Source organism: Dermacentor silvarum, chromosome 2, assembly GCF_013339745.2.
Source record: "Dermacentor silvarum isolate Dsil-2018 chromosome 2, BIME_Dsil_1.4, whole genome shotgun sequence".
Taxonomy (NCBI): Eukaryota; Metazoa; Arthropoda; class Arachnida; order Ixodida; family Ixodidae; genus Dermacentor; species Dermacentor silvarum.
In genome coordinates this window covers 223,699,226-223,725,776 of record NC_051155.1, presented here as the reverse complement: position 1 = coordinate 223,725,776, position 26,551 = coordinate 223,699,226, and the positions used below count along the sequence as shown (strand labels likewise).

Here is a 26,551-nt window from a genome sequence, read left to right as displayed (position 1 = left end):
ACGGTGATTCAATAGTTCCAGCATTTGATAATCCAACGATTTCATGCCGAAGGGCACACCAATCGTTGGGCGAGGCTGACTGTAATACTTTGTCCGGACCTCCCCCTCACCCACAGGTTAAATATAACAAGCTGAATGTGTTTTCAAATACGGATATGTTGTTAAAAAAAAAAAGCTGAGCATGATGCAAGTAGCGCTATCTGACATTTGTTGGCGAATCCCGCCCGTCGTCCACTACAGCGCGTCCCGAGGAGGCACAAAAGACAGTCCTTGCTACCCAACAGCGGACAGGTAGTAAAGAAAAGCATTGCTGCCGTGGCCACTTTATTACGAACGAAAATTGAGCTTCAGCTGTAGTTTTGTTGGACTTTGAAGCGTGCAGCCTCTTTCAAAAGGGGGGGGGGGGGGGGAGGCAAATGGCATACTTTGCCCCCCCCCCCTCACTTGACCCCCCCCCTCCCCCCGTAAAATACGCCTATGGTACTTTTAAACAGTCTCACGGAACCTGTTTAACCTGTCTCCAGGGGGGCCTTTCGATCGCGATCGAGCCCGAACAGGATCAAATTTATAGCCATTGGATCCTTTTCGCAGCTTGCACAATGGAGCCAACCACAAAAAAACGTGTATACCAATTGGGCTCTGTCACGATCGAAAGTGCCCGTGTAACACCGATATTGACGGTGAATCTGAGCGTGTCACAGTCACTCTCATGTTCCGCATTTTGCCAGAGATCTTTAATGTTGAGGCCGACGTGGGTGATTAGCATAGGCGCGATGTGCGCCGCGTAGAGTATTACTGGAGCCACGCTTTGCGCATCATTCAGTACTGCAATACGCTAATCTGCCTCGCATCTTTTTCGTTTTCACGAACGGAGAGATTTATCATGCAGTTAGGATTTTTCAATTTGTTCCCCGCACGGGAAGACGTCATATATCTAAAGCTCTAGTGAGAGCAGCGCGTTGCTGAAATTTGAGTTGCAAGGAGCCGAGAAGGTCACATCTCTGCTCCCCAAGCCAGCGCGTAACCGTTTGAGTGATTTATTCGATATTCGCACGCGTATACGCAAATGCCTAAATGCTTGTATGCCAAGGCGGTCCGGGAGGAACGCACGGCTGACGAAGAAGCTATAGGTGTCAAGAACGAGTCGTGAACGCGTAAGTATAGCGCACGTGATTAGATACAGAACGTACCGAGGAACAAGTGAGGCTATAGGCGCGAAACACGAACTTGAATATATCTGTCCACATGTGCACAGCGCAGATATGATCGTCCGGGTAAATGAGGGCATTGGCATTGCCAAAGCATCGGAGATCAACAGTGGAGTGTTCGGGGATGAGCGCGGTGTTTACACCTCCTGGTGTGGTTTTGTCGGTGGAAAACACGTCCGCGATAACTGCGACGACTGAAACACCGACGTAAACGACGTCGCCGCTGAAGCACTGAAAGCGAAAAACATGCAGTGAGGGTGCCTTGATGGTGAGTCTCCGACACTCACTTCAGTATGAGTGTATATATATATAGCTCATACTGAAAGCTACTCGTGGAACCACAAAGGCGGTATGACACGGCGACGACAGGACTTCGATAGATGACGACGAAGGAATGATGTCGATGAAAGGACAAAGGTGGTATGACGACAATGAGGTGTCAATTTTGAAATGATGACGATGGTGTAGCGACGCCATCGTGACGACGACAGCACGAGGGCAAAGGGATGACGGCGTGTGTATGACGACAATCGTATGACGAAGGTACGCAACGGATGTATGCAACGGATGTACAACAGTGGTATGCAACGGATGTACGACAGTGGCGGAATAATCACAATTGAAGGACGACAGCTTGATTACCATAGAATGACGAAGAAGGATTGACGTCGATGGAACGGCGGAGGCAATATGACGACGACGGACAATGGGATGACGGTTCTGTAGTGATGACGACAGTAAAACAATGACGACAAGTCACGTTGTCGAAACGTTAGCACTATAGCTGAGGTTCTCCTTGCTCGCTCACCGTTTATCACATTCATTACGTCACAGCGTTCTAGTGCGGAATCTTCATGGCGGAGGCGCCACTCGTATTTCGTACGTTTTTTTTTTTTTTTTTTTTTTTGCGTATTTTGAAGTTTATCAAGGCTCGACCTTGGCACTGTGTAACTGTGTTTGTCAAGGCTCCGCAGGTATGTAGCCCCCACTCAGGAGGCCGAGAACTGAGGACGTACGTATTTTGGGACGATCACTTTCGGCGGTAAACTGTCGCTTTTGCGTGACGTAGTGCTGAATCAGCCAATACGCGGGCACTCAAAGTGATATCGCCGAAAGCGACCGTCTGAGAATACGTCCCCTGATCTGTCTCGAGTGCCACGAACACGCCTCACATAGCGTCGACTTTGAAGCTAGTACATCATTGTGAAACTGCAGTAGTGTAAAAAAAGTACGGCCACTGAGGCGTTTACCTGCGCGCTATGCAATAACGAGAGATAACGAAAGGCGATGCAGTTGAGTGCACCTTTGGCTCACCGGCGGAAGCAGCAGCTTGGTTGATAACACGGATAACTGGTAACTCAGCGGATCAAAGTTCGTGCAGTGCATGCTCTGGCCACGGAGAGACAAGAAATAGGGTGAAATGGTGGTTAAAAATAGGGTCCGGTGGCCCTATTATGCAAGACTGTTTTCTCGAATCCTTCTCCTTCGCGCGACGTCCGAGCAGTGTTATATAGGGCCAATGATTAAATGCAAAAAAACAATGGATTGCGAAAACAATCCTTACATAATGCGGCTCCCTGAGCTCACTGCAGTGTTGTGCAGGGTTCTCTCGTTACGTTCGTTAAACAAGGACCAGTATTTTGTAACGTTTCATTTAATTTTCCATTCTTTTGTTATTACGCGGCACGTGATGTGGCCGATCCCAGCGATAACGACAACGCGGCCACGTGCGAGTCATGATCGAGCCAATGACGAAGGGCGAAGAGATTCGAAATTGAAATGGAACGACAGAAAATATAGCCCCAGGGGCCGATATGTGCTACTGCGTATGTTCCCCTATGACCACTGGTCACCGTGATGTTCAGTTTATATACAGGATGTCCGCCTAATTACATAATTAGTATTAATTAATGATACTTCTCAAATATTATAATTAGATGAAAAGCGTCAATGAGAAAATTGTAGAGCAAGATGAGAAACTCCGGATACAGCGTTCTGTTACTCAATACGTGCTACGTAAAAGTGTTTTTCTGAGCGTGAAAGAAACCTACGAATACACGCAAAGTGCCCCGAGCGGTCATTCGCGCGACAATTTTGCGTTTATTCGCGATTGCCGGGATCCGCCAATCAACAGCGCAGGTGATAAATGAAAAGACTAGGAGAAAAAAGAAAACCGCAAAATAGTGCTTTAGGGCCCATATTTTACGTAAAATTCCATTTCATTTGGCATTCTTATACGGCGTACAGAGTGGGCGACCTCAGCGATGATGGAAGAGGTGGCGGCGACGTCGATCTGGGTCTCTGATATTATTATTCCTGGGGTTTTACGTGCCAAAACCAGTTCTGATTAGTGGGTCTCTGATAAAAGGCGATAAGGGAAAGTGATGTGGATCGTTATAAAATACGGCACAGGTTGCGCTATCTACCCCGGATCAATTCGCATTTCATTCGCTCTCGATGAGGTGACACATACCGGAACCGTAGTTTGTAACGATTTATATTATCACATTGGCCCTTCGTAATTAGCTAGCAATCACGTCAATTCGTTATCTCCGGTATCGGACACTCACTGCGACGGGTGTTAAACGAATAGACCTGAAGCGTAAGACTCCATAAATATATCTACTGTAGGCGGTATGCCGTGTGGTCTTTGCGTTTGAGTGGTGGAGTTTAATGTCCCAAAGATTACGCATGGACAATAAACTGTCAAATAATTTACACCCTTAGAAGTGGACCAGGAAACCAGCAGATCGCAGGGTGATAGGCCGAATTAATGGACAACTCGAAGGACATAAATATGGCATATACATGTCGAACCCGAACATATCGAACGCACATATAACGAATTATTTTGTATAACAAACAGCAGTAGAATCCCGTCGAAAATTTTTATTTTTATTTTATATATCGAATTGCCTATATATTGAACTTTTTTGTGATCCCCTTCAGATTCGATATATCCGGGATCGACTGTGTACACATATCGGTCTTGTGGAAACCCGCAAGACAGAGGAATATTCGTGAAAGAAAAAAAAAATTTCCACCAGAACCCATCTCACGATCAATGTCGATGGTAATGCGGTTAGCAGTGAAGCACTGTAGCGACACCGTATTGCCGAAACGCGTCACGTGTGAGGCACGTATGTAGCCGGGCTCCTCCTCGCACACCCCTCTGGACAGACTTCGCCATCTAGAGGCACCCCCGCGAAGTCCGCGCGCGGCGCCTGTCTGAATTTGGCCAAGTTTGTCTGAATATGTATGGGGTGGATTCAATTCCTCCCAGCGCCGGATAAATTTTGTAGAATTTCATTTTTTTTGTCATTGAAGAGCGGCTCATGCCCAGTTGAGAAATCGTTCCAGAGCTGCCATTGTTTCTTAAAACTGTTTGTGTCATTAGTTGTTAAAGGTTCATCGAAATGCGGCACACGTACGTCCATTGGCACATACCCAGTGACCCAAGTTGGCATGAAAGAAGTCGCATACTTAGTGATCCAAGTTGGTGCAACGGTTGGTTTCGAACATGGTTCCCCTCAGCATAGCAGCCTGATGATCTACCCAGTACAGGTCTTAGAATATACCCAACCCGGTGACCAAAACAATGCATGCACTGATGACAAGCATCATCATCATTCTAATCATCATTATTATTATCAAAGTGTGCGAGGTATCTTGAGAATACTAATCGTATTAAAGAGATGTCACAGTTTCGCCCTAAGGGCGAAGCAATGAATGCGATAGCAACACAGCAATGCCATATACGAAGTAAGGTGAGCGACTTTGGTAGCAATATGAATTGTAGTAAACATGAGCTGATTAAGTAAGCAGGTGTGCTGCGCCGTAAGTATACCGACATGAAGAGAGACTCGATGACCACGAGAAGGCGCCTGTGAAACGGTGGTGTGTTGATGAGAAGCGCTTCCCGTGGGCAGCGCGTGCGAAGGGACACACCTGTAGCGCTGCACTGCCGATCCGGGCAGCATTGCATGTGTAGCGTGCGTTGGAAAATGTGGCCCGACTATTACTAACTGAATGAACAAGCGTGGTGTGAGCGCGCACAAACAAACATGAATAGATCACACTGAATGACTGCAGCCAACGACTGTCAAAACGCTGGCAGCGAGCGCATACGCCGCGCAGCGGGCGAAGGTACGTGCAGTCTATCGCTTCAACGGAAACTGAGCGGCGAATGCACGGCGCATAAAGGTCAGAGCCGTGTGGAGATAAGCGACGGTGCGAGCGAGCGACGAGCGCGGTTGCTGGCAGAGTAGAAGTGCGCGATAGCGCGGGTCCCCGCACGCTTCCGCTCGGGCATACGGCGCGCGGCGAAGATTTTATCTATAGGGAACCTGACGGCGACGGCGACGACGACGGCAGAAATCCGGTTGAAGTGTCCATATAATTGCTATCGCAATAAAATAGCCATCTGCTCGACAGTATAACACGACAGCCCTTGAGTGGATGACAAATTTCACTTATGCAACGTACTCTACGTTGCGGGTTACAGCAGAACCGATTTACCTGGGTCGGAGGCTTTTTGGTTTCGCTATTGAGACAGACTGCGCCGTGTCTTTTTGTTTATTTCGTGCCCATGCGAATGTATCGTTTATCAAAGCCATTAGTATGCTTCGGGAACTTCGCCTAGTTAGCGATAAGTATGCATGTATGTATGTGTGTGCGAGTCCACGTCTGACCTCTTTCACACCAAATCGGGTCAATGGATAGTTAATGGTCAACTAGGTAGAGCATCGAGCTGCTGTGTTGAGGGAACCGGATTCGAAACCAACCGTCGGACCAACTTGGGTCACTGGGTGTACGTGCCACAGGGTGTGTGTCGCTCTTCCATGCATGAACCTATCTTTCCCGCCAACTTGGCTCACCGCGGGTAAGTGCCGCTGTCGAATAAACTTCTTTGACGCCAACTTGGGTCACAGGGTATGCGCCGCTTTTCATAAATAATCATCATAAAAAATACATCATGACCAATTACGCACACATCATAAAATTTATAGCTAATCGGGTGAAATTCGCCAATCATCTCCAAAGGATGGATGTGACGTCATTTTTCCCCCTGTGTAGAAGTGCCAAGATCCATAACGAGGCTATGGCTAAACATCTCGACGTTAACTATACTGACTATATTGTATGGCTAAGGATCCAGCGTTGTCGACTAACTATGCTGACGCCGTTGTATTCCGTGAAACCAGTAAAATCAAAACCAAAACAAGCAAGCCAGCTACAAAAAGCAGGCGAGCGATGCTGACCTGCGTCCGGCTGGTTGCCATCCGACGAGGCAGAGGAAAAGGAAGAGTCCTCCGCAGGCCTAAAAGCACGCGCCGAGGCCGAACAAGGTGCAGTCGGAGGCGCGCTGAGCCGACGGGTACGATGCTGCGCGGCCGGGCCTTGCGGCGATGCGGCCGGCGGGGTCTTCGCATGGCCCTGCAGCGCGGCACCGACGGCGGGCCGAGCAGCCACGAGCTGGCCCTGCTCGAGCTGGTGCGATGGCACCCGGGCGCTCTGTCGAAGCCGGGCGAGCCGCGTCTCGTGCTCGTCGTGGCGCTTCGCTGGATCAGCCATTGCCAGGACGACCCGCCACTCGTCGAGGCAGCGCTCGAGGCTCTCGGGTCGCTGCTGCTTCGACATCGTGCCGGGCTGCGCGAGTGCTGCTTCGAACTGCTCATGAGCGTCTTCCACTTGCTCGCCTCGCCCGCTGCCTCGGTGCGCCACAAGGCGTTAGGCCTGACCTTGGTGAGCACGCGCGCAGCTCTGCGGCGCACCACGTGCAGCGCACGCGCGTTCTTTATTTATGCTGCGTCAGCGCGATCCCCCCACCCGCTCAGTTTACAATCTGCAGGTATGTGCTGTGGCAACACCACCTAGATAGCACTAGGCCTGTTCACTCCGATCCACGATGTCATGCTATACCTGTTACACCTGGCCCGACTGCCATATAATCTACTATGGATGCTCCCGAGTAAAGCCTGGTGGTTTTGACGTCACCGCTTTCGTCACGCTATAGCCTTGGCAATGGAAATTTCGGGTCACGTAGCATGACGTCATGGTTTGGCCTTGCGCTTTCTAGGTGGTGTTGGCTGTGGCCAGGCAGCAGACGAGATGGAGGGGCTGCAGGTATAGTGTGGGCAGCGCACGCGCGCGAGAGATATATAGTACGTCGATTTCATCGGTTAGCAAGGAGTTAAGGTTCTTGGCATGGCGCCGTGACTTAACGATTTCGTCCATGTTTCACATCGTTTTTCTAGTTATTTGTTCGGGCCATACTGTTCCATTCCTCGCTGCGCATATGTGCGGACATCTGCCCGAATTTCTGGCTTCCGACAATTATAGTTGAAAGACTTCGCCAATCCGTGTCCCCCGTTCACCTTACGCGTTGCATCTCTTCTTGATCTTAATGTACCGCGACTAGCGCAGCAATGATGTTTGTCGTAAGATATACAATTACTTATTTCGCCATGTGCTCGTTCCACCATGCTGTGTGTCGATTTCAAGTGTATGTAAGTTATCGAGTCAAACCGTCCAGTTTGATCGAAGTTTTCGCAAATGTCGCACGACGGCACAGTTCACTGCGGAAGGACTTTCAGTATGGGCACCGTTCATTGTTCAGATGGCGCTACGACATTTCATGTTTCGCCCCAGTATTGCCGACGCCGGCCGCTAGAGAGGCGATGAAAATGATACGCCATTCCGAACGACAACGGCTTCCTTATCGTCGCTCGTTTGAGAGGCATGCCCTGCGCTTTGACGATATCAAGCTCACAATTGTTCCCGCTGCTCATATCGATTGCGAACGCGTGCTATCATATGCAGAGCATGCGCACTTTGATATTTTCACAACTCGGACAGTCTTCTTTCGTGATAAGCGATCGAAAGTATCACGGCGAATGTATACAACGTCTCTCCAGTTTTGCTGGTTTTGACACTGGCCGTCCCAAAGCTTCACTTGTAGTGGCGCATAGATCGCGCGCAAACTGCAATGACGGTGCCTATAGAGAAAAAAATGTTGTCGCAGTTTCACCTGAAAGGGGAAGCATAAATTGCGATAGCAAATTTGTAGAGAGCTATACGGAGTAATGATATTAGCTTTATCAGCTGTATAAACTTGGACATGCAGCAGCACCGGCAACACGCAGAACTGTTGTCGACTCCGTCAGCGTTTTGCCCGCGTTCGCTCAAAATGCGTGCGGCGTTGGTGTCTGTTGCCGGAGCCTCTGATATAAATAGGCACTTGGTGCCGCAGCTAAACGTCGCCTCCCCACGGCCTCTCGCGCGTCGGAAGAAGGCGCGTTTGCTCATCAGATATGGTGATAGTAAAGGAGGAAAGAGACGCCTACTTCTGCAGCCCTTAAGCGAGCACGGCGCAGAACGCGCGTTCGTTCTCCGCCGTGCGTTCACTCCCCGTGAAAGCGCGCGCCCCTCGCGCCCTTTCACTCGCACATACAGCGTTCGGCGCGCGGCGACGATTTCATATCCATTGACGTCATACGGAACCTCACGGCGACGGCGACGGCGACGCCGACGGCAGAAATCTGCTTTTGAGTGTCCATATAATTGCTATCGCAATAAAAAAAATGTCGCAGTTTCGCCCGAAAGGCGAAGCATCAATTACGATAGCAAATTAGTAGAGAGCTACTCGGAGTAGGGATAGTAGTTTTATCGGCTGCATAAACTTGGACACATTCGCTTACTAATAGAATTAACAAGCGTGGTGTCAGCGCGCACAAGCAAACATGAATAGATCACACTGAATGACCGCAGACAACTACTGTCAAAACGCTGCATGCCAGCAAGCGCAGCCGCCGCAGCGCGCGAAGGTTCGCGCGGTCTATCGCTTCAACGGAAACTGAGCGGTGAATGCATAGCGCATACAAAGGTCAGAACCGTGTGGAGATAAGAGACGGTGCGGGCGACCGCCACCGCCGGGCAAAGTGCAGAAAAGAAGTTGTTGGCAGAGGAGAAGCTGCCCCCTCCCTCCCTCCCGCGCTGCTTTCCCGCTTTCTTGCTTTCGCGTGGGAGATTGAGTGGCTAGTTCCCTTGCGCCCAGTTGCAAGATAAACATTTGGTGAAGCAGCACAGCGTCGGCCCACCTTCCTCCCTTCCTCCCATACCCCCACGCACATTCGCGCGACGGTCGCGCTTGCTTTCCGCCGTGCGTTCTCTCTCCGTGATAGCGCACGTCCCCCGCGCGCTTTCACTCGCGCATACGGCGCGCGGCGATGATTTATCGCCCTTGGACTTTATACGGAACCTCACGGCGTCCAGTTTGATCGAAGTTTTCGCAAATGTCGCACGACGGCACAGTTCACTGCGGAAGGACTTTCAGTATGGGCACCGTTCATTGTTCAAATGGCGCTACGACATTTCATGTTTCGCCCCAGTATTGCCGACGCCGGCCGCTAGAGAGGCGATGAAAATGATACGCCATTCCGAACGACAACGGCTTCCTTATCGTCGCTCGTTTGAGAGGCATGCCCTCTCAAATTTCTTCTTTTCTTCAACCGGATTTCTGCGACGGCGACGCCGATGGCAGAAATCCGGTTGAAGTGTCCATATAATTGCTGTCTCAATAATAATCGCTGTTCTTTTGCGTAATAAAAAACAAGTGATCCTTCTTGCCGACTAGTAGCGAGGACGTGGAGCCGGACCGTCTTCTCAGCCGGCAATTAACCCTTCTCTCAGCTAAAAGGATGGATTTCAAGGCATTGCTACTCTAGTACTAACGTCGGCTTTTACCGAGTTCACAATAACTAATTTATAGCGTTTCTTTAACGGATAAGTGCGTTATAACCAAGTTGAAGGGGAAACCGGAATTACTTCGTTGTATGCATTACTTCTTTATATCCCATTATTATAGGTACTGCACTATGAATGTTTCTGAGGATCTCAAGGGGAATTTCACTTCTCTTCGTCATATCATTTCCTTAAATCCCGATTCTCTCTCATATATATATATATATATATATATATATATATATATATATATATATATATATATATATATATATGACGGCGGCAAACGAGCCGTGCCGTCGTTCCTACTAAGAAGGCGGCCAGTCGAGCGGAGGCCGCGACGACCAGCGTCTCAAGCTCCTGGAACAACACTGCGCGTGCCGAGCTTGCGCTTCGAGCACGCGCTGCGCGTCTTTATTGTTTTCTTCCTTGACAGTCGGCGCGAAGGCACCGGTTGGGAGCGCTGACCAAAGCGCCCCGCGTTGCAGCGTCGGTGGGCGCTACAGGGCTCCCCGCCCAGACGGAACGTCGAGAAGGAAGTGAGAGAAGCTAAGTTGGATCTTTGTACTCCAGCCTGCACCTTAGGTGCACCTGTGGCTGGCGCACGCACAGACGTCCTTGAGGCAAGCGACTCCGGCAGTGTGGCATTCGCTGTTGGCCTTGCAGGGCTGTCCAATACGTTTCCGGCGGTGGTCTGTAGCTTGTCGCAGGTCTTGCCGTCCAGCGAGCGGACAAACTCGAGAGCACAGTCGCCGGTCAGATGGTCCGTGCAGACGCCGTTCAGCTGGGCGAAGACGCACTACTCGGAGTAGTCGCAGGGCTAGCCGAGGCCGGTGGCGGTGCGGCAGGTCAGGTGCTTGGACTTAGACTCACGGGTTCGGATAGCTTGTAGAGGTAGCGGCCCTCGCTGCACGAGGCCCCGCGAGGCTCGCGCTGGGCGTTGCTCGTGCAGGTGTCCTCGAAGATGGAACCAAGGGCGATGGTTCCCTTGGTGACCTGCGCGTCGATAGGGCCGTGCATTCAAAGACGAACTTGCCGTGGTAGGAGGGAAGCCTCGCCAGCTGGTTGATGGCGATCTTGGAGACCCTCACGGGGACGTCGTTCTTCACGGTGCTTAGGGTAGGGCGGTTGATGAAGTTCTCCAGGAGACGGTCGTGTACGGTCCAGGTGATTGTGGTGTAGTACTTGTACGGGCGCGAGAGCTGTGGGCCCCTGGGAGGGTGTTACCAGTGTGCGGGAATGCGCGCGCAGTGAGCTGCGCATCGATGCATCATTCGAGTTATAGCCGCGGAGGCCGGGTTGTATGTAACCACCTTTGCAGGCTGAAGGGTTGTTCGAAAGTAATCCCCCGAGGGGGACGGCGGGTTAAGCGGAGCTTCTCCCAAGCGAGCACCCCTGAAGAAAGCCGGGCGTCTGGCCGGGGGTCGCTTGTGCTCGATTTGTATTCCGGTGGGTAACCGGTGGCCGCCTGGTTTCGAACCCACGATCTCCCGCAGCCGAGGCAGACACTCAAGGACGAGGCCACGGCTGCGGTGACTTACGGCGCTGCAGCTTGCCAGTATCGAACACGGCGTCGGATCGTTGGTAGGAATAGCGAGGCTTAGCTGCTGCACGGGCGCCCGATGGAACGGTCCCTCGAGCAGAGCCCGCTGACGGTCCGCATCGTAAGGGGCCGCGGGCCGTAGGTTGTTGGCATTCCCGAGCCGAAACTGGTCCTCGTAGAAGTCACCCGAACCATCAGGGCCAGGGTCAGGCCAGTCAGCACTATGCGCAGGGCCATGGTCCGAGGAGTGAGTAGCTGACGTGTCACCGCTCCGCGTGGCCGGCGTGCTCGTACCGTGACCGGCGTGCTCGCACCGTGGCCGGCGTGCTTGCATCGTGGCCGGCGTGCTCGCACCGTGGCCGGCGTGCTTGTACCGTGGCCTGGTTAGCGCCGTTGCCGGTGAGCGCCGTGGCTTGGTGAGCGCCGTGGCCGGTGCGCGTCGTGGCCGATCACGTCCGGGTCACCATTGTAGGAAGAACGTGACGGCGGCAAACGAGCCGTGCCGTCGTTCCTACTAAGAAGGCGGCCAGTCGAGCGGAGGCCGCGACGACCAGCGTCTCAAGCTCCTGGAACAACACTGCGCGTGCCGAGCTTGCGCTTCGAGCACGCGCTGCGCGTCTTTATTAATAGTTTTCTTCCTTGACAGTCGGCGCGAAGGCACCGGTTGGGAGCGCTGACAAAAGCGCCCCGCGTTGCAGCGTCGGTGGGCGCTACATATATATATATATATATATATATATATATATATATATATATATATATATATATATATGGTGTTTTTTGTTGCCTTTAGTATGATTCCCCGCAGAGGCGTCTGCGTCAGCAGGCGTTTGGTGTGTTGCGACACCACGTACCCGAGCACATGAGGGTTGGACCATCCGCGTGTGGCCGTGGGCGGCTTAGCCGTGTCCGGGGAAAAGGGGATCCTGGGAGTTGAGCCTAACCCGGGTGTTTGGACCTTTACGGCCCCTCGGCGGAGGCAACACACCTCTTTCTTTGGCCTCCGCTTCACGTAGACGGTACCTCCGGACTCACCTACCCGGAGGAAATTGGCAGTCGCCTTTTCATGTACTTCTATTCAATCTTTGTCTTTCTCTGTCACTTTCAATCTTTCCTGTCTTCTACTCGCTTCCTTTTGCTTCTGATTTTCGGGGCGGCAAGGGTTAACCTTGTGTATTATATACAGCCTTGGGTATATATATTAGGTTATAGTGGCGGTGTATAGCTGGCGTGTGCAGGTAATCTTCAAACCTTGTACCGTCCCCTTGTTGGGCTCCGTGGTGGGCGGCTACCATCGCTGCCGAAATCAATAAACCTGTATGGCGTTACCATCATTCTCTAAACTGCCTGATTGTCCTCTCTCAAAAAGAGGGCGCACCGAAGAAACAGCTCAATTATGCTATCAACGCAAAGTAATCTTCCCACGATTTCATGCAATTCATAGTGAAAACCATTAAAAGACCGTAAGAATTCTCTTCATAAACTCCTGACCTCGACCACACCCTTTACCTGGACGGATGAATGTGAAGCCGCCTTTCAGACCCTCAAGCGATGCCTCACATCAGGACCAGTGCTTCGTCACTTTGATCCCGCAGCTTCTACTATCCTCCACACTGACGCAAGTGGGCATGGAATAGGCGCTGTCCTGCTACAGCGGAACCACGCGTCTGAAGAGCAAGTCGTGGCCTACGCGAGTCGTACTCTTTCTCCTGCTAAGCGAGACTATACTATCACCGAACAAGAATGCCTCGCCACCGTATGGTCCATACAAAAGTTTCGCCCCTATTTATATGGCCGCCAATTCACACTTGTGACTGACCACCACGCTCTGTGTTGGTTGTCCTCCCTGAAGAATTTGTCCGGACGCCTTGGCCGTTGGGTTCTGCGTTTGCAGGAGTACGACTACACTGTCACATATTGGTCTGGCAGGCAACATCAAGATGCTGACGCTTTATCTCGTTGCCCGCTGTCGCCAAATGCCCATGTCTCACCTTCCCTCCCCGGTACGGTTCGTGACTTCGGTTGACATTCTGTCCTCAGAAGACCTCGCCTCCCTCCAGCGTGCAGATACGTACTGCCGCACAATTATCGACCGGCTCACTGGCTTATCCCGTCCTCCCAACAGCCGCTTAAGACGACAACTGGCACGGTTTAAACTTCATGATGGCTCATTATTGCGGCAAGTTTACCACCCTACCGGTCACCGATGGGTCCCATTCGTCCCTCGCTCACTTCGACTGCAAATTTTACAAGCTTTTCACGACGACGCAACGGCTGGCCACTTAGGATTTCATAAAACCTACGACCGCATTAAGACTCGCTGTTTCTGGCCTGGCCTGTCTATTAGTGTTGCCAAGTACGTCAGTTCGTGTGCGTCATGCCAACATCGAAAACGTTCAACCTCTCTTCCCGCCGGCCCTTTACAATCATTGCCGTGTCCATCCGTTCCCTTTGAATTCGTGGGCATCGACTTATACGCACCCCTTCCGCTTACACCCGCGGGTCGCCGCTGGATGTTCACCGCCGTGGACCATCTCACTCGCTACGCTGAGACGGCAGCTCTTCCTTCTGGTGCGGCCTCTGAGGTCGCCGAGTTTGTCCTGCATGCAAGCCATTATCTTGCGCCACGGTGCGCCTCGTGTTCGTGGCAAGTGACCGTGGCAAGACATTTCTTTCCCATGTTCTTGCTGAAGTCCTGCAAGCCTCAAACACCATCCATAAAACCACCTCTGCGTACCATCCCCAGACCAATGGTCTTACCGAGCGTTTCCATCGAACTCTGTCCGACATGATCTCCATGTATGTGAAACCCGACCACACAAACTGGGACACTATACTTCCTTTCGTCACGTTTGCATATAATACTGCCGCTCAACGCACAACAAACTACAGCCCCTTTTTCCTCGTGTACGGCCGTGCACCGTCTTTTGTTTTGGACACCACCTTTCTCTCTACGCCTTCTGTTCCATCCACATCTCTACCAGAGGAGTTCGCAGCCCGCGTCGCCCACTGCCGCGAAATTTCGCGCGCCCACACCGCGACCATTCAGGACAAGAGGAAAGTCCGTTGTGATGCGACCCGTCGTGTCATTTCGTTCCGCCCAGGCGACGAAGTGCTCCTGTGGACACCTGTTCGAGTGCCAGGGCTCTGTGAAAAATTTCTTCACAGGTATCGCGGCCCATATACCGTGCTTGAAAGAACATCTGCCGTGAACAATCGCGTAACTCCTGTTACCTCGGTTACTGACCGCCGTTGCCGCAGCACTGAAATTGTTCACGTCTCTCGCCTGAAGCCGTATCTTCGGCGTTCCGACCGTTTCTGACTCGCTGCCCCACCGGCCGCTTTCGTGAGGGGGGGAGTTAGTGTGAGCGATAACTATGCAGTTCATCATCGTCTTCATGTGTATATACCCATCCTCATAATCATCATTTTGTTGGGTTGGTGTTCTTGGGCTGTCTCGCGCTGTGTGACAATACAAGAGCTCTGTCTTCGTCCCGGGCGTCGGCTCACAATATATATATATATATATATATATATATATATATATATATATACGGAACATACAGAACAGCATACGTTTCAATGAAGAGCAAGCTCAAAATAAGCATCTGAACCACATAATTGATGATACGGTTGTGCCTACATGCAATGCGAAGCACGTAGCGCTCCCCGCATAAATTTCCCGGTAAAGATTACTGTTGCGCATGCTGCGGCGGCGATGGCAGCTTGCGACGTGGGAAGTGACGTCCCTACCCTTTCGTGTATAAAATAACCAGGCTATCAACTGATTTCAATGTTGTTGCAGCACCGTTATACCGTTATGGGCGGCGGCGTGCGGTCAAAATTACAATTACTCTCATTACTATATACGATTACTCTAAAGCCATAAAGCATTGCGTATCCCCCTCAGAAGCCGTAGTGGTGGTTTTCAACAGCTTCGCTGGACATCCGTGCACGTTCGCAGGGCCGGAATGCAAGTTAATTTTTATTGCGATAGCAATTACATGGACACTTCAACCGGATTTCTGCCGTCGGCGTCGCCGTCGTCGCCGTCGCCGTGAGGTTCCCTATGGATAAAATCTTCGCCGCGTGCCGTATGCCCGAGCGGAAGCGTGCGGGGACGCGCGCTATCACGGAGAGCGAACGCACTCAATCTCCCACGCGCAAGCAAGGAAGCGGGAAGCCAGCGCCGGAGGGAGCGGGGGGGGGGGGGGGGGGGGGGGGGCGCACTTACACTCTGCCAACAACCGCGCTCGTCGCTCGCTCGCACCGTCTCTTATCTCCACACGGCTCTGACCTTTATGCGCCGTGCATTCGCCGCTCAGTTTCCGTTGAAGCGATAGACCGCACGTACCTTCGCCGCTGCGGCGTATCCGCTTGCTGCCAGAGTTTGTGTGTGTGTGAGTGATTTTAAAAGGAAGAGAAGAGAAAATTACAGCGCCGTAACTGCCTCTCGGGGGAGGGCACCTCAACAGCGCTGTGCAGGGAAGGGGGTGAGGGACATATAGTGACAGGCTAGTGAGTTTTGACGGTCGTTGTCTGCAGTCATTCAGTGTGATCTATTCATGTTTGTTTGTGCGCGCTCACACCACGCTTGTTCATTCAGTTAGTAATAGTCGGGCCACATTTTCCAACGCACGCTACACATGCATTGCTGCCCGGATCGGCAGTGCAGCGCTACAGGTGTGTCCCTTCGCACGCGCTGCACACGGGAAGCGCTTCTCATCAACACCACGGTTTCACACGCGCCTTCTCGTGGTCATCGAGTCCCTCTTCATGTCGGTCTGCTTACGCCGCAGCACACCTGCTTACTTAATCAGCTCATGTTTACTACAATTCATATTGCTACCAAAGCCGCTCACCTTACTTCGTATGACATTGCTGTGTTGCTATCGCATTCATTGCTTCGCCCTTAGGGCGAAACTGTGACATTTTTTTTAATCGCCTGTGGCAGATACCACACTCGAACTGGATTGCTAGAAGAGGACATTCAGTGTTCGAGAAATCGATATGCATAGCCGACAAATTAACACCACCTCACTGATTAGGTTTCTAACTAATTATTTCACAGGGCATATTGCAACTTACGAATTCTAGCCGGTGAGCTTGCAAGGCATATTCACCTATTCACATATATATATATATATATATATATATATATATATATATATATATATATATATATATATATATGTGAAGCGCTACGTGTTTCGCATATTTGCATGTAGGCACAACCTTATCATCAATTATGTGGTTCAGATGCTTGTTTTGAGCTTGTTCTTTATTGAAACGTATGCTGTTCTGCATGTTGCATGCGTGATTCCAAAGAATGTATGCACTGTTCGCTTCACTTTGCTCAGTGCTTGTAGCAACTCTGCCTTAACGGGGGTATGAGCCATTGATGATGATGATTTTTATGTCGACGTTACGTCACGAAGACAGCCCGGGATCCTAGCCATATAGACAGCGTCGCTACAAAATTATGTATAGGCACTTCGTATGCGCTTTGCAAAGTGAAGGGTGCTCTAAGAAATTTTTCGAGGCTCCATTCTCGCCGGGAAATTGGCAGGTCAAGGCCACTTTCGCATGTGTACGCCTACCCATGAATGTGTGCGTGCATGTGTATACGTGTATATATGTATACGCGTACTGTGTTAGGCTAGACCGCTTCTTTATCGTAGCACCATATATGAGCCACTCTTCTATAGATAAAAGAAATAAAGTTTTGAGTTATAGTGCTGGCGCGTTAGCCATGTGCGACATCCGCGAGCGGCTTGTCGCCGTCAAACCATGCGTTCAAATCGTGCCTTTTGCGCCGTGGCGGCCAAGACGCACCACAGGCTCCGAACTGCCAAACATGACACAATAAACGCGTTCTGCATATTGAAAGCGGGATATCCTATAGCATAAAGTAACCATCGCGAGGGCCGAAAATACCACATGCACGCAACAGTGCAGGGTACAGTACAATATAGTACCTCCTACCCCCCCCCCCTCCCCCTCTTAGTACCAGTACATCACAGTACAGTATACCTCAATTGGCGACCGCCATGTGACAGATGTGTGGGTCGCTGACTATATAGTGCGCTGGCAGTATACGGACTGCACGCCCGACTCCAATAATGCCGTGCCCATAGTCAGTTATTGCCTTATCCGGTGTGACAGCAGCGTTATCATGCGGCACCACAGAGAAGTAAGCCGGTATAGTCACGGTAGTTTCGTACACACTCTGAAAGCGGTGTTTATCACTTGTCGATCGGCTTTACTTTCTGACTAGCTGGAACGCGACGTCATCACGCGTCGAGGTAAATCAATGTGGGCTCATGTCATTTAGGCACCTATTGTGATCTGGAGCGTCGACATTTTTTTTTTTTACATGTTTATCCGTGTTCTTTTCTTATTTAAATTTAGCTTCCTTTGTCTCATGTACAGAATTCGAGAACTAACCAGAACTTAACCTAATGGTATGATGAAATAAAAAATAATAATAACAATAAATAATTGCGCGCGAAAGATCATTCGCCCGCGTATTGTTGCTCCAATTCTTCATCGCAGCACGAAAAAATAAAGTAAAAAATAAGGACAAGAAAAAAAAAAAAACGACAAGAAAGCGATGCGCACACTGCGCAGCATAAATGAACCTGAAATGACAAAGCGCGCGCGACCATTACGTGCCGCTGCCAACTCGCTCGATCGAGCACGTCAGCGTAACCGACGTAACGGCGGATCGAACAAACTTGGCCATTATATAGAGGTATAACCGAACATTACGTACACGTCCTTTGCGTTCCCGTCTCAATACCCTGGCAGCTTTCGACACAAAGAATGAACGAGAGAGGGAGAGAGAGGATCAATTCTTGTGTGAGGTCCTGTTCTGTACAAAGCCAAAAATACACTTCAGCTAAATTGCATTTAGGTTTAGAAAGGACTGAAGTGCGCTGTACCTCTCGCAGTTGACTCCTATAATCGGTTTTGACGGGACATAAAAAATGGTCGTCTCGATCGTATAATTAGCGAAGGAAAAGGGGGCGGCCCATCATGACGATGTGAGCTGTTAACAAGAGAATATGAATACATATAGACTTTCGAGTTAAATAGCATGCTGTACCGTATACATCTCCTACTTCTCAATTATTTCCTGTCTCACAAGCGGAACATCGCAAATGACGAGGACAGGAGCGCCATCAACTATATTGACTCCATTTTATGTCACGACAAGCTGTAGGTAGGGGCGATGAAAAAAGTTGCTCGAAGAGGTAATCGATGATGAAAAAGCAAAACATTAAATTTAGGAAATGTCATCAAACAGACTTGCTCAGTCAGAACCCGGAGGATATACAAGTCATTTTCGCCGCAATTATTTTCACCATCATCATCGTCATGCTAATTGTCATCATCATCATCAGCCTATATTTGTGTTCACTGCAGGACGAAGGCCTCTCCCTGCGATCTCCAATTACCCTTTCTTGTGCTAGCTGATTCCAACTTCCACCTGCAAATTTCCTAACTTCATCACCCCACCTATAGTTTTCTGCCGTCCTCGACTGCACTTCCCTTCTCTTGGCATCCACTCTGTAACTCTAATGGTCCACCGGTTATCCATCCTACGCATTACATGGCCTGCCCAGCTCCATTTTTTTCCTCTAAATGTCAATTATAATATCGGCTATCCCCGTTTGCTCTGTGATCCGCACCGCTCTCTTCCTGTCTCTTAACGTTAGGCCTGACATATGTTACGTTCCATCGCTCTTTGTGCGGTCCTTAACTTGTTCTCGAGCTTCTTTGTTAACCTCCATGTTCCTGCCCCATATGTTAGCACCGGTACAATGGAACGATTGTACACTTTTCTCTACAACGACAGTGGTAAGCTCCCAGTAAGGATTTGGCATTGCTTGCCGCGTGCACTCCAACCCAATTTTATTCTTTTGTAAATTTCCTTCTCTTGATCAGGGTCCCCTGTGAGTAATTGGCCTAGATAAACGTACTCCATTACAGACTCTAGCGGCTTACTGGCGATTCTGAATTCTTGTTCCTTTGGCAGGCTATTGAACATTATCTTTGTCTTTTGCATATTAATCTTCAACCTGACTCTTACAATTTCTCGATTAAGGTCCTCAATCATTCGTTGCAATTCGTCTCCATTGTTGCTGAATAGGACAATGTCATCTGCAAACCGAAGGTTGCTGATATATTCGCCGTTGATCCTCACTCCTAAGTCTCCAATTTAAGAGCTTGAATACTTCTAAGCATGCAGCGAATAGCATTGCAGATATTGTGTTTCCTTGCCTGACTTCTTTTTTGATACGTAACTTTCTACGTTTCTTGTGGAGAACCAATGTAGCTGTGGAATCTTTGTAGATATTTCCAAAGATAGTCACATATGCCTTCTGTACTCCTTGATTACGCAATGCCTCTATGACTGCATACTGGTATCTCTGCTGAATCAAATGCCTTTTCATAATCTATGAAAGCCATATAGAGAGGTTGATTGTACTCCGCAGATTTCTCGATTACCTGATTGACGACATGGATGTGACCCATTGTAGAATATCTCTTCCTGAAGCCAGCCTGTTCTCTTGGTTGGCTGAAGTCAAGTGTTGCCCTGATTCTATTGAAAATTATTTGGTGAATATTTTATACAGTACTGAAAGCAAGCTAATGGGGCTATAATTTTTCAGTTCTCGAACGTTTACCTTCTTATGGATTAGTATAATGTTGGCATCCTTCCAGTTCTCAGGCACACTTGAAGTTGTGAGGTATTGCGTATGAAGGGCCGCAAGCTTTTACAGCGAAGCTGTAAAGGGCTCGGTCTTCGATGGTCGCGTCAGGATGTAGAAAAAAGCAATCATTGGCCGTATGCTGCATGTGCGAGTGAAAGCGCGCGAGGGACGCACGCTATCACGGGGAGCGAACACACGGCGGAGAGCAAACGCCACTTCTTCCGTCGCGCGAAAGGACGTGGGGATCTATCCGCAGGTGGGGAACTATCCGCAGGTGGGGAACTGGTTCGTTCCCCACCTGCGGACAGTTGTTTTTTCATCCGTTTCCTTTCTATTAATTTACCATTTCTTTACTTCAATTAGTAAGTACAAGTAATTTCCCCTATGTTGTCCTTGGTGTCATTGTTTGTTGTCTTCTTATGATAGGATAATAAAAATCGGGCCCCTCGGTTCCCTTTCTTCTCGTCAATTACACCATCACATCTTAATAGTCATAATTGGAAATACATAATTCCTACCATAGTAAAGCTTCACTGGTCTTCCATCTCCACCCAAGTGGAAGGGCTGACAGTTTTTATTTAAGCATGATATCTCCTGCGCCTTTTATTAAATCGACTGTTATTCCATCTTCTCTAGCAGATTTTCCCCGGGTCACGTCTTGCTAGGCCCTTCCAATTTCATCGCTAGTTACAGAAGGAGCCTCTGTATCCTGGTCATCACTATTCGTTTGAAAGTAGCTTGGCCGCTATGGATACTCTACAGGTTAGTATAGAATTCTTCCGCTGCTTTTACTATGTCATCGAAATTTCTGATGATATTACCCTGCTTATCTTTCAGTGCATACATTTTGCCTTGTCCTAAGCCAAGTTTTCTTCGCACTGATTTCATGCTGCGCCCATATTTTACGGTCTCCTCAATCTTTCCCATGTTATAATTTTGAATATCTCTTATTTTCTTCTTGTTGATCAGTTTTGACAGTTCAGGGAATTCTATCTGATCTCTTGAGTTGGACACTTTCATGCTTTGTCGTTTCTTTATGAGGTCCTTTGTTTTTTGGAAGAGCTTACATACTGGTTGCCTTGGTGCCTTACCTCCCACTTCAATTGCTGCTTCTGAAAACAGTCTAGTTTCGGTTTCATTCATTACCTCTATGTTTTCTTTATCTTTCTGTTGTAAAGCTGCATATTTGTTTGCGAGCACCAGGTATGTTTTTACCCTTACTGCGTCTAGGTTGGCTTGTTTCTTCTTGACTAATTTTACTCTTTCTCTCTTCAAATTGAGAGAAATCCTAGACCTCACTAACCTATGGTCACTGCAATTTACCCTACCTAATACTTATACATCCTGCACTATGCTGGGATCGGCAGAGAGTATGAAATCTATTTCATTTCTTGTTTCTCCATTAAGGCTTTTCCAGGTCCACCTCCTGTTGTTACGCTTCGTGAAGAAGGTATTCATTATTCGGAGCCGATTCCTTTCCACGAATTCTACCAACATCTCTTCTCTAATGTTCCTCGAATCGATGCCGTAGTTGCCAAATGCTTGCTCGCCAGCCTGCTTTTCCCCCACTTTTGCATTGAAGTCGCCCATGACTACAGTATACTGAGTTTGCACCTTTCTGATCGCTAATTCAACATCTTCATAAAACTGTTTTATTTCTTCGTCATCATGACTGGAGGTTTATTCTATACCTCCTATTCAGCTTTATTACGACAAGTGCTACCCTCTCATTAATGCTGTAGAATATTCATCAATGTTACCCGCTATGTCCTTACGGATTAGAAATCATACCCCGTATTCTCTCTTATCTGGAAGACCTCTGTAGCAGCGGACGTGGTCGTTAGTCAGCACTGTATAAGCCTCACCGGGTCTTCTAACCTCACTAAGGTCAATAATAACCCAGGCAATAAATGCCTGATAATTCCTCAAGCAGCTCTGCTAAGCTAGCCTCACTCGATAGGGTGCGCGTGTTGAACGTTGCCTGGTTCAGTTCCAAGTGGCGGCCTGTCCAGACCCAGAGATTCTTAGCGCCCTCTGCCGCGTCGCAGGTCTGACCGCCGCCTTGGTCAGGTGCTCCGCAGCCGCTGGGGACTGAGGGCCATGTGTTAATTATAGGGGTCGTGAGGGAGGTAGTGGCCGAATACTGCACCAGGGAGGCCAATTCCTGTTCTGGTGAGGAAGTACCTTTGTTGAAGCTTAGGGGGCCTTCCTTATTTGGTTGCACCATGACTATAGTATAGCCCCACTAGCTCTCGGCAATTTTTTGCCGATGTCAGGCGCCACTCCATGCCTGAAAATGTAGTGGACTGGAGGAGGGTTCGAACCTACGACCTTCGGATTAGAAGCACGGTGTTCTACCTCTGCTCCTCACTACCACCATTCATGCTAATCAAGTTCATTACAAAAGGTCACCGAGAGCTTAGAGCACTACATGGTCGCGGGTTTAGCCGAAAGACCTGGCCCGGCCCGCAGGCCTGGCTCGAACCGGGTGTGCAAGTTTTGACAAGGGCTCGGTCATAGAAGCTTCGGGCTCGGGCTTTAGCCGAGCCTGTAATATATGCCAGGTTATGGCATTTTTTAACTCCTCCTCCAAGGCCGCACGTCCATTCTACCCGAAGGGACACGCGTGCACTTGTACTCCCGTGTGTCTGGTTACTTCCCGCAACCTTGTCCCGGGTGGACAGAGTTTCTCTTCAGAGGCTTCAGGCTGGGCTGGGCCCTGACACCTGATGTCGCCTGGGCCTGGAAATCTGCAAGGGACAACATTATAATGTGTTCCAGGTGTCCAGCCACCGTGTTTACGGCACACATTCGTCACCTCCAGTGGTTGTGCCTTGGTACTCGGCATAGTGGGCACAAGTTGCCCAGGGAGGTCGAACTAAAGTCGAATGTTCTGGATGGCTTTACCGGTTGGATAACGGACAACAAAAAATGCACTAACTCATTGCTGCTGTACCTGCACCAAACAGGGCTACGTGGGTTCATTTGATGGTATTTCGCTAATTTTGAGTACATGTGCCTCGTGGCAATTCTCCCTAAATAAAAATTGTCACAGTTTCGCCCTAAGGGCGAAGCAATGAATGCGATAGCAACACAGCAATGTCATACGAAGTAAGGTGAGCGGCTTTGGTAGCAACAACACGCAGAACTGTTGTCGACGCCATCGGCGTTTTGCCCGCGTTAGCTCCAAATGCGTGCGGCGTTGGTGACTGTTGCTGGAGCCTCTGATATAAATAGGCACTTGGTGCCGCAGCTAAACGTCGCCTCCCTTCCCTCCCCCTCCCCCACGGCCTCTCGCGCGTCCGAAGAAGGCGCGTTTGCTCTACATATATGTTGATTGTAAAGGAGAAAAGAGACGCCTACTTCTGCAGCCCTTAAGCGAGCACGGCGCAGAACGCGCGTTTGTTCTCCGCCGTGCGTTCACTCCCCGTGAAAGACGCGCCCCTCGCGCCCTTTCACTCGCACATAAAGCGTTCGGCGCGCGGCGACGATTTCATCTCCAAATGACGTCATACGGAACCTCACGGCGACGGCGACGGCGACGGCGACGCCGACGGCGACGGCGACGCCGACGGCAGAAATCTGCTTTTGAGTGTCCATATAATTGCTATCGCAATAATAATAAACGTCGATCGCCGAACTGTCGACTACAAAAATTGCCGCTCTAACAGAGCTTGGGGTTAGTGCCACCTGCGGCTCATGGAAAAGCAGAGGGAGGCAGACCACGACACAGTAGCTGTACACTCCACTGATTAGCGCACATTATAGAGAATTGCCTCGGTCTTTATTAAAACGGTACCAGTGGCCATCTGCACCCACCAACGCCCCACTTTTTTCTCGTCTTCGGGACACGGGGAAACTCTTGGTCAACATATACTTCCCAGGTTATTAAGACCTCGGATTCCTTGAGGTGTGATTCGCGTTCGCAGATGAGAGTCGGACGACCCGTCGTTCGAATGCAGGTGGCGAGATCGGTGACAGCGTCCGTGCAGGAAAACGAGGAGAAGCGCATTAACCGCGTGGGGATTGGCTGCGAAGGATGAACTTCAAGAGCAGCAACAAGTCACCGAGTCGGAAAAAAAACGACGACGAGTTAGATTGCGATGGCGTTGAACATGTGGGACACCTTCTTAAAATAGTGGAAAGCTCACAAAAAAAATCTCTAGGGTGTATTAATTTGCCAAAAGTATTCTTAGTATAGCAGCCGCAAGCGCAAGCAGCGAAAGGAAATTCCCTGCAGCTGGTTCCATTTCTTGTTTTGCTTCTGCACAAAATGTTTAGACATTTAGCAGTATTCAATAATTCGCTGCTTCGAGTTGCCTTATCTGGGATTATTTTAATGAATGAACAAAAATCGAACAAATCTTAATCATTTTATTAGAGCAAATAAATATTTCATTATAGCGTAGCCGCTAATGAATTCTGTAATTCCCGTTCACAATTATGTTGCGTTTTAAGGCATAGTGCAAATCGCTGCTGGTTTCCATTTAATTCTTCATTTTCTGTTCAAGCGAGTTGAATAATGTACCGTATAGTTTATCGCATAATTAGTTAAACATAATCGAAATCAGACTTAAGTGTTCCTAGATAAATACTTCACCAACGCTGACAGAGTCGAGTCTTCCAACATTGATGAAGGGGATGTGGAAAATAAAACAGGTTAAAAAGAAGTGCAGTTTTCTTTTTGAACGAAGTTCTGACGCGACCGTCGTGTCCATTGCCTTGTATTCATTCTTTCTGGCACTATTCGCGGGTGCACCGAAAATTTAGCGCGAAGGAAGAAGTATGACATCATATACCTTGGTGGAGAAAGAAACAAAGCAAAGAAACTGCATTGTCTACGCTTTGCCTACCTTGCGCTTAACTCCCCACGTGTTAAAACGAATGGAGAGATTATCCTCTGGGATGCTTGAGCGCTCGCGGCCTTTCTAAGCATACACTGGCGTTATGATGACGATGGCGTGATGGCAATGAGATGCCGACTCTGAAATGACGAAGATAGTAATTGGGCTACAGGCTTAGCCAATATGACTGAGAGATAGTATATAACGACGTCAGCGCAACGACGGTGGCATGGTGACAATGGGATTGCGACGATGGCGTGAGGACGATGACATATACCCAGTGTAATGGCGAAATACCCAGTGGCTCATACCAGCGGCACCGTTGGCGGCATAGACCCATGCATGGAACTGCATGTATACTGCACAATCTCCGGGATCGGCCCACCGCTGTGGGCGGCGCCAACGGGCGCTAAATTGAGCAGCGAGCTAAGAAAAGCCAAGTACTTAAAACGCCAATACGTGCTCTACATCGTGTGTTCAATTTAGCAGTGGACCATACCATACATTGAACCAGACTACAGGGGACCATTCTATCCAAGCAGATAGGTAGGATGAAAGAGCTGTTTTCAAGCGATAAGGATTGCCCCCCCCCCCCCCCCCCCCCCCTCCGCCACGCGGAGAGAGTCGCTTGCTGTTTGTTGCACTTTACACACCCTAGCACGCACGTAATTTATTTTTCTTTTCGTGTATCATTGTATGCGAAAGAATTAATTTAATAGGGCTATTTTTCCAAAGATATATCGTCCGAGCCGATCCTGCTAGCACCACCCTATATATTTCTTCCCACAACGACCACCAGCTCAACGACCACTCGCCCAGTTATCGCGCTATACATAAGTTGCTTCTCAAATCCTTCCTCCCCGTCACAAGCACGGACCGGAGAAGCACCCTGCCGAACGACTGCCCCTCGTTTTCTTTCGCCGCATAACTTCAATCGCCGCCGCCGCCTCCCCTTTCAAGATCGACACCAATGATAAAATATAATTTATCTATATGTATATACGTCTGCTACGCAGAGCCTTGAATTTACTTTGAGTCGCATTACCCGCCCCTCTCTGTAGAGCCCTCACCCTATGAATGAATGAATGAATGAATGAATGAATGAATGAATGATGCCAGCGCCAGTTGGCATCGACTCATGGTCAGTTTGATGAAAGCGCTGGCTTCTTAGCATGGCTATTTCTCTAATATTGCGCTTACTAACCTCGTGTTTACGCACTCAAGCAACAAGAACAACAATAATACGTTTGCAGACTTGTCGCGGTAGTGTGAATTAAGTGCTGCATTTAAATACTTATCTATAGCAGCCAGAAATTGAAATCTCTAGGAGCCCTATAGCTATAAAGTCACCGATCTGCGTCCCCTTGAATGCATAAATATAGCAGGTTTCCAGGCTTCACAAGAAAGGGCCTAATAATAAACGCATTCTTAAAGAAAAATTAAATGATGGCACATGAAACATGGGGTAAGTGTTAATGCATGAACTGTCCAAAA

The 26,551-nt window shown here is 49.3% G+C and overlaps 1 protein-coding gene across 1 annotated transcript in view; it reads right to left on the bottom strand.

The window, feature by feature from the left end:
* LOC119440728 (fibronectin type-III domain-containing protein 3A-like) overlaps nt 1–6,945 on the bottom strand; it is an 83,407-nt gene extending 76,462 nt beyond the window's left edge. Inside the window, 1 exon segment of the mRNA XM_049663028.1 lies at nt 6,470–6,945. Within this exon segment, the coding sequence (XP_049518985.1) occupies nt 6,470–6,848 (379 nt within the window). The 5' untranslated portion in view covers nt 6,849–6,945.
* Between the last annotated feature and the right edge of the window lie 19,606 nt (nt 6,946–26,551).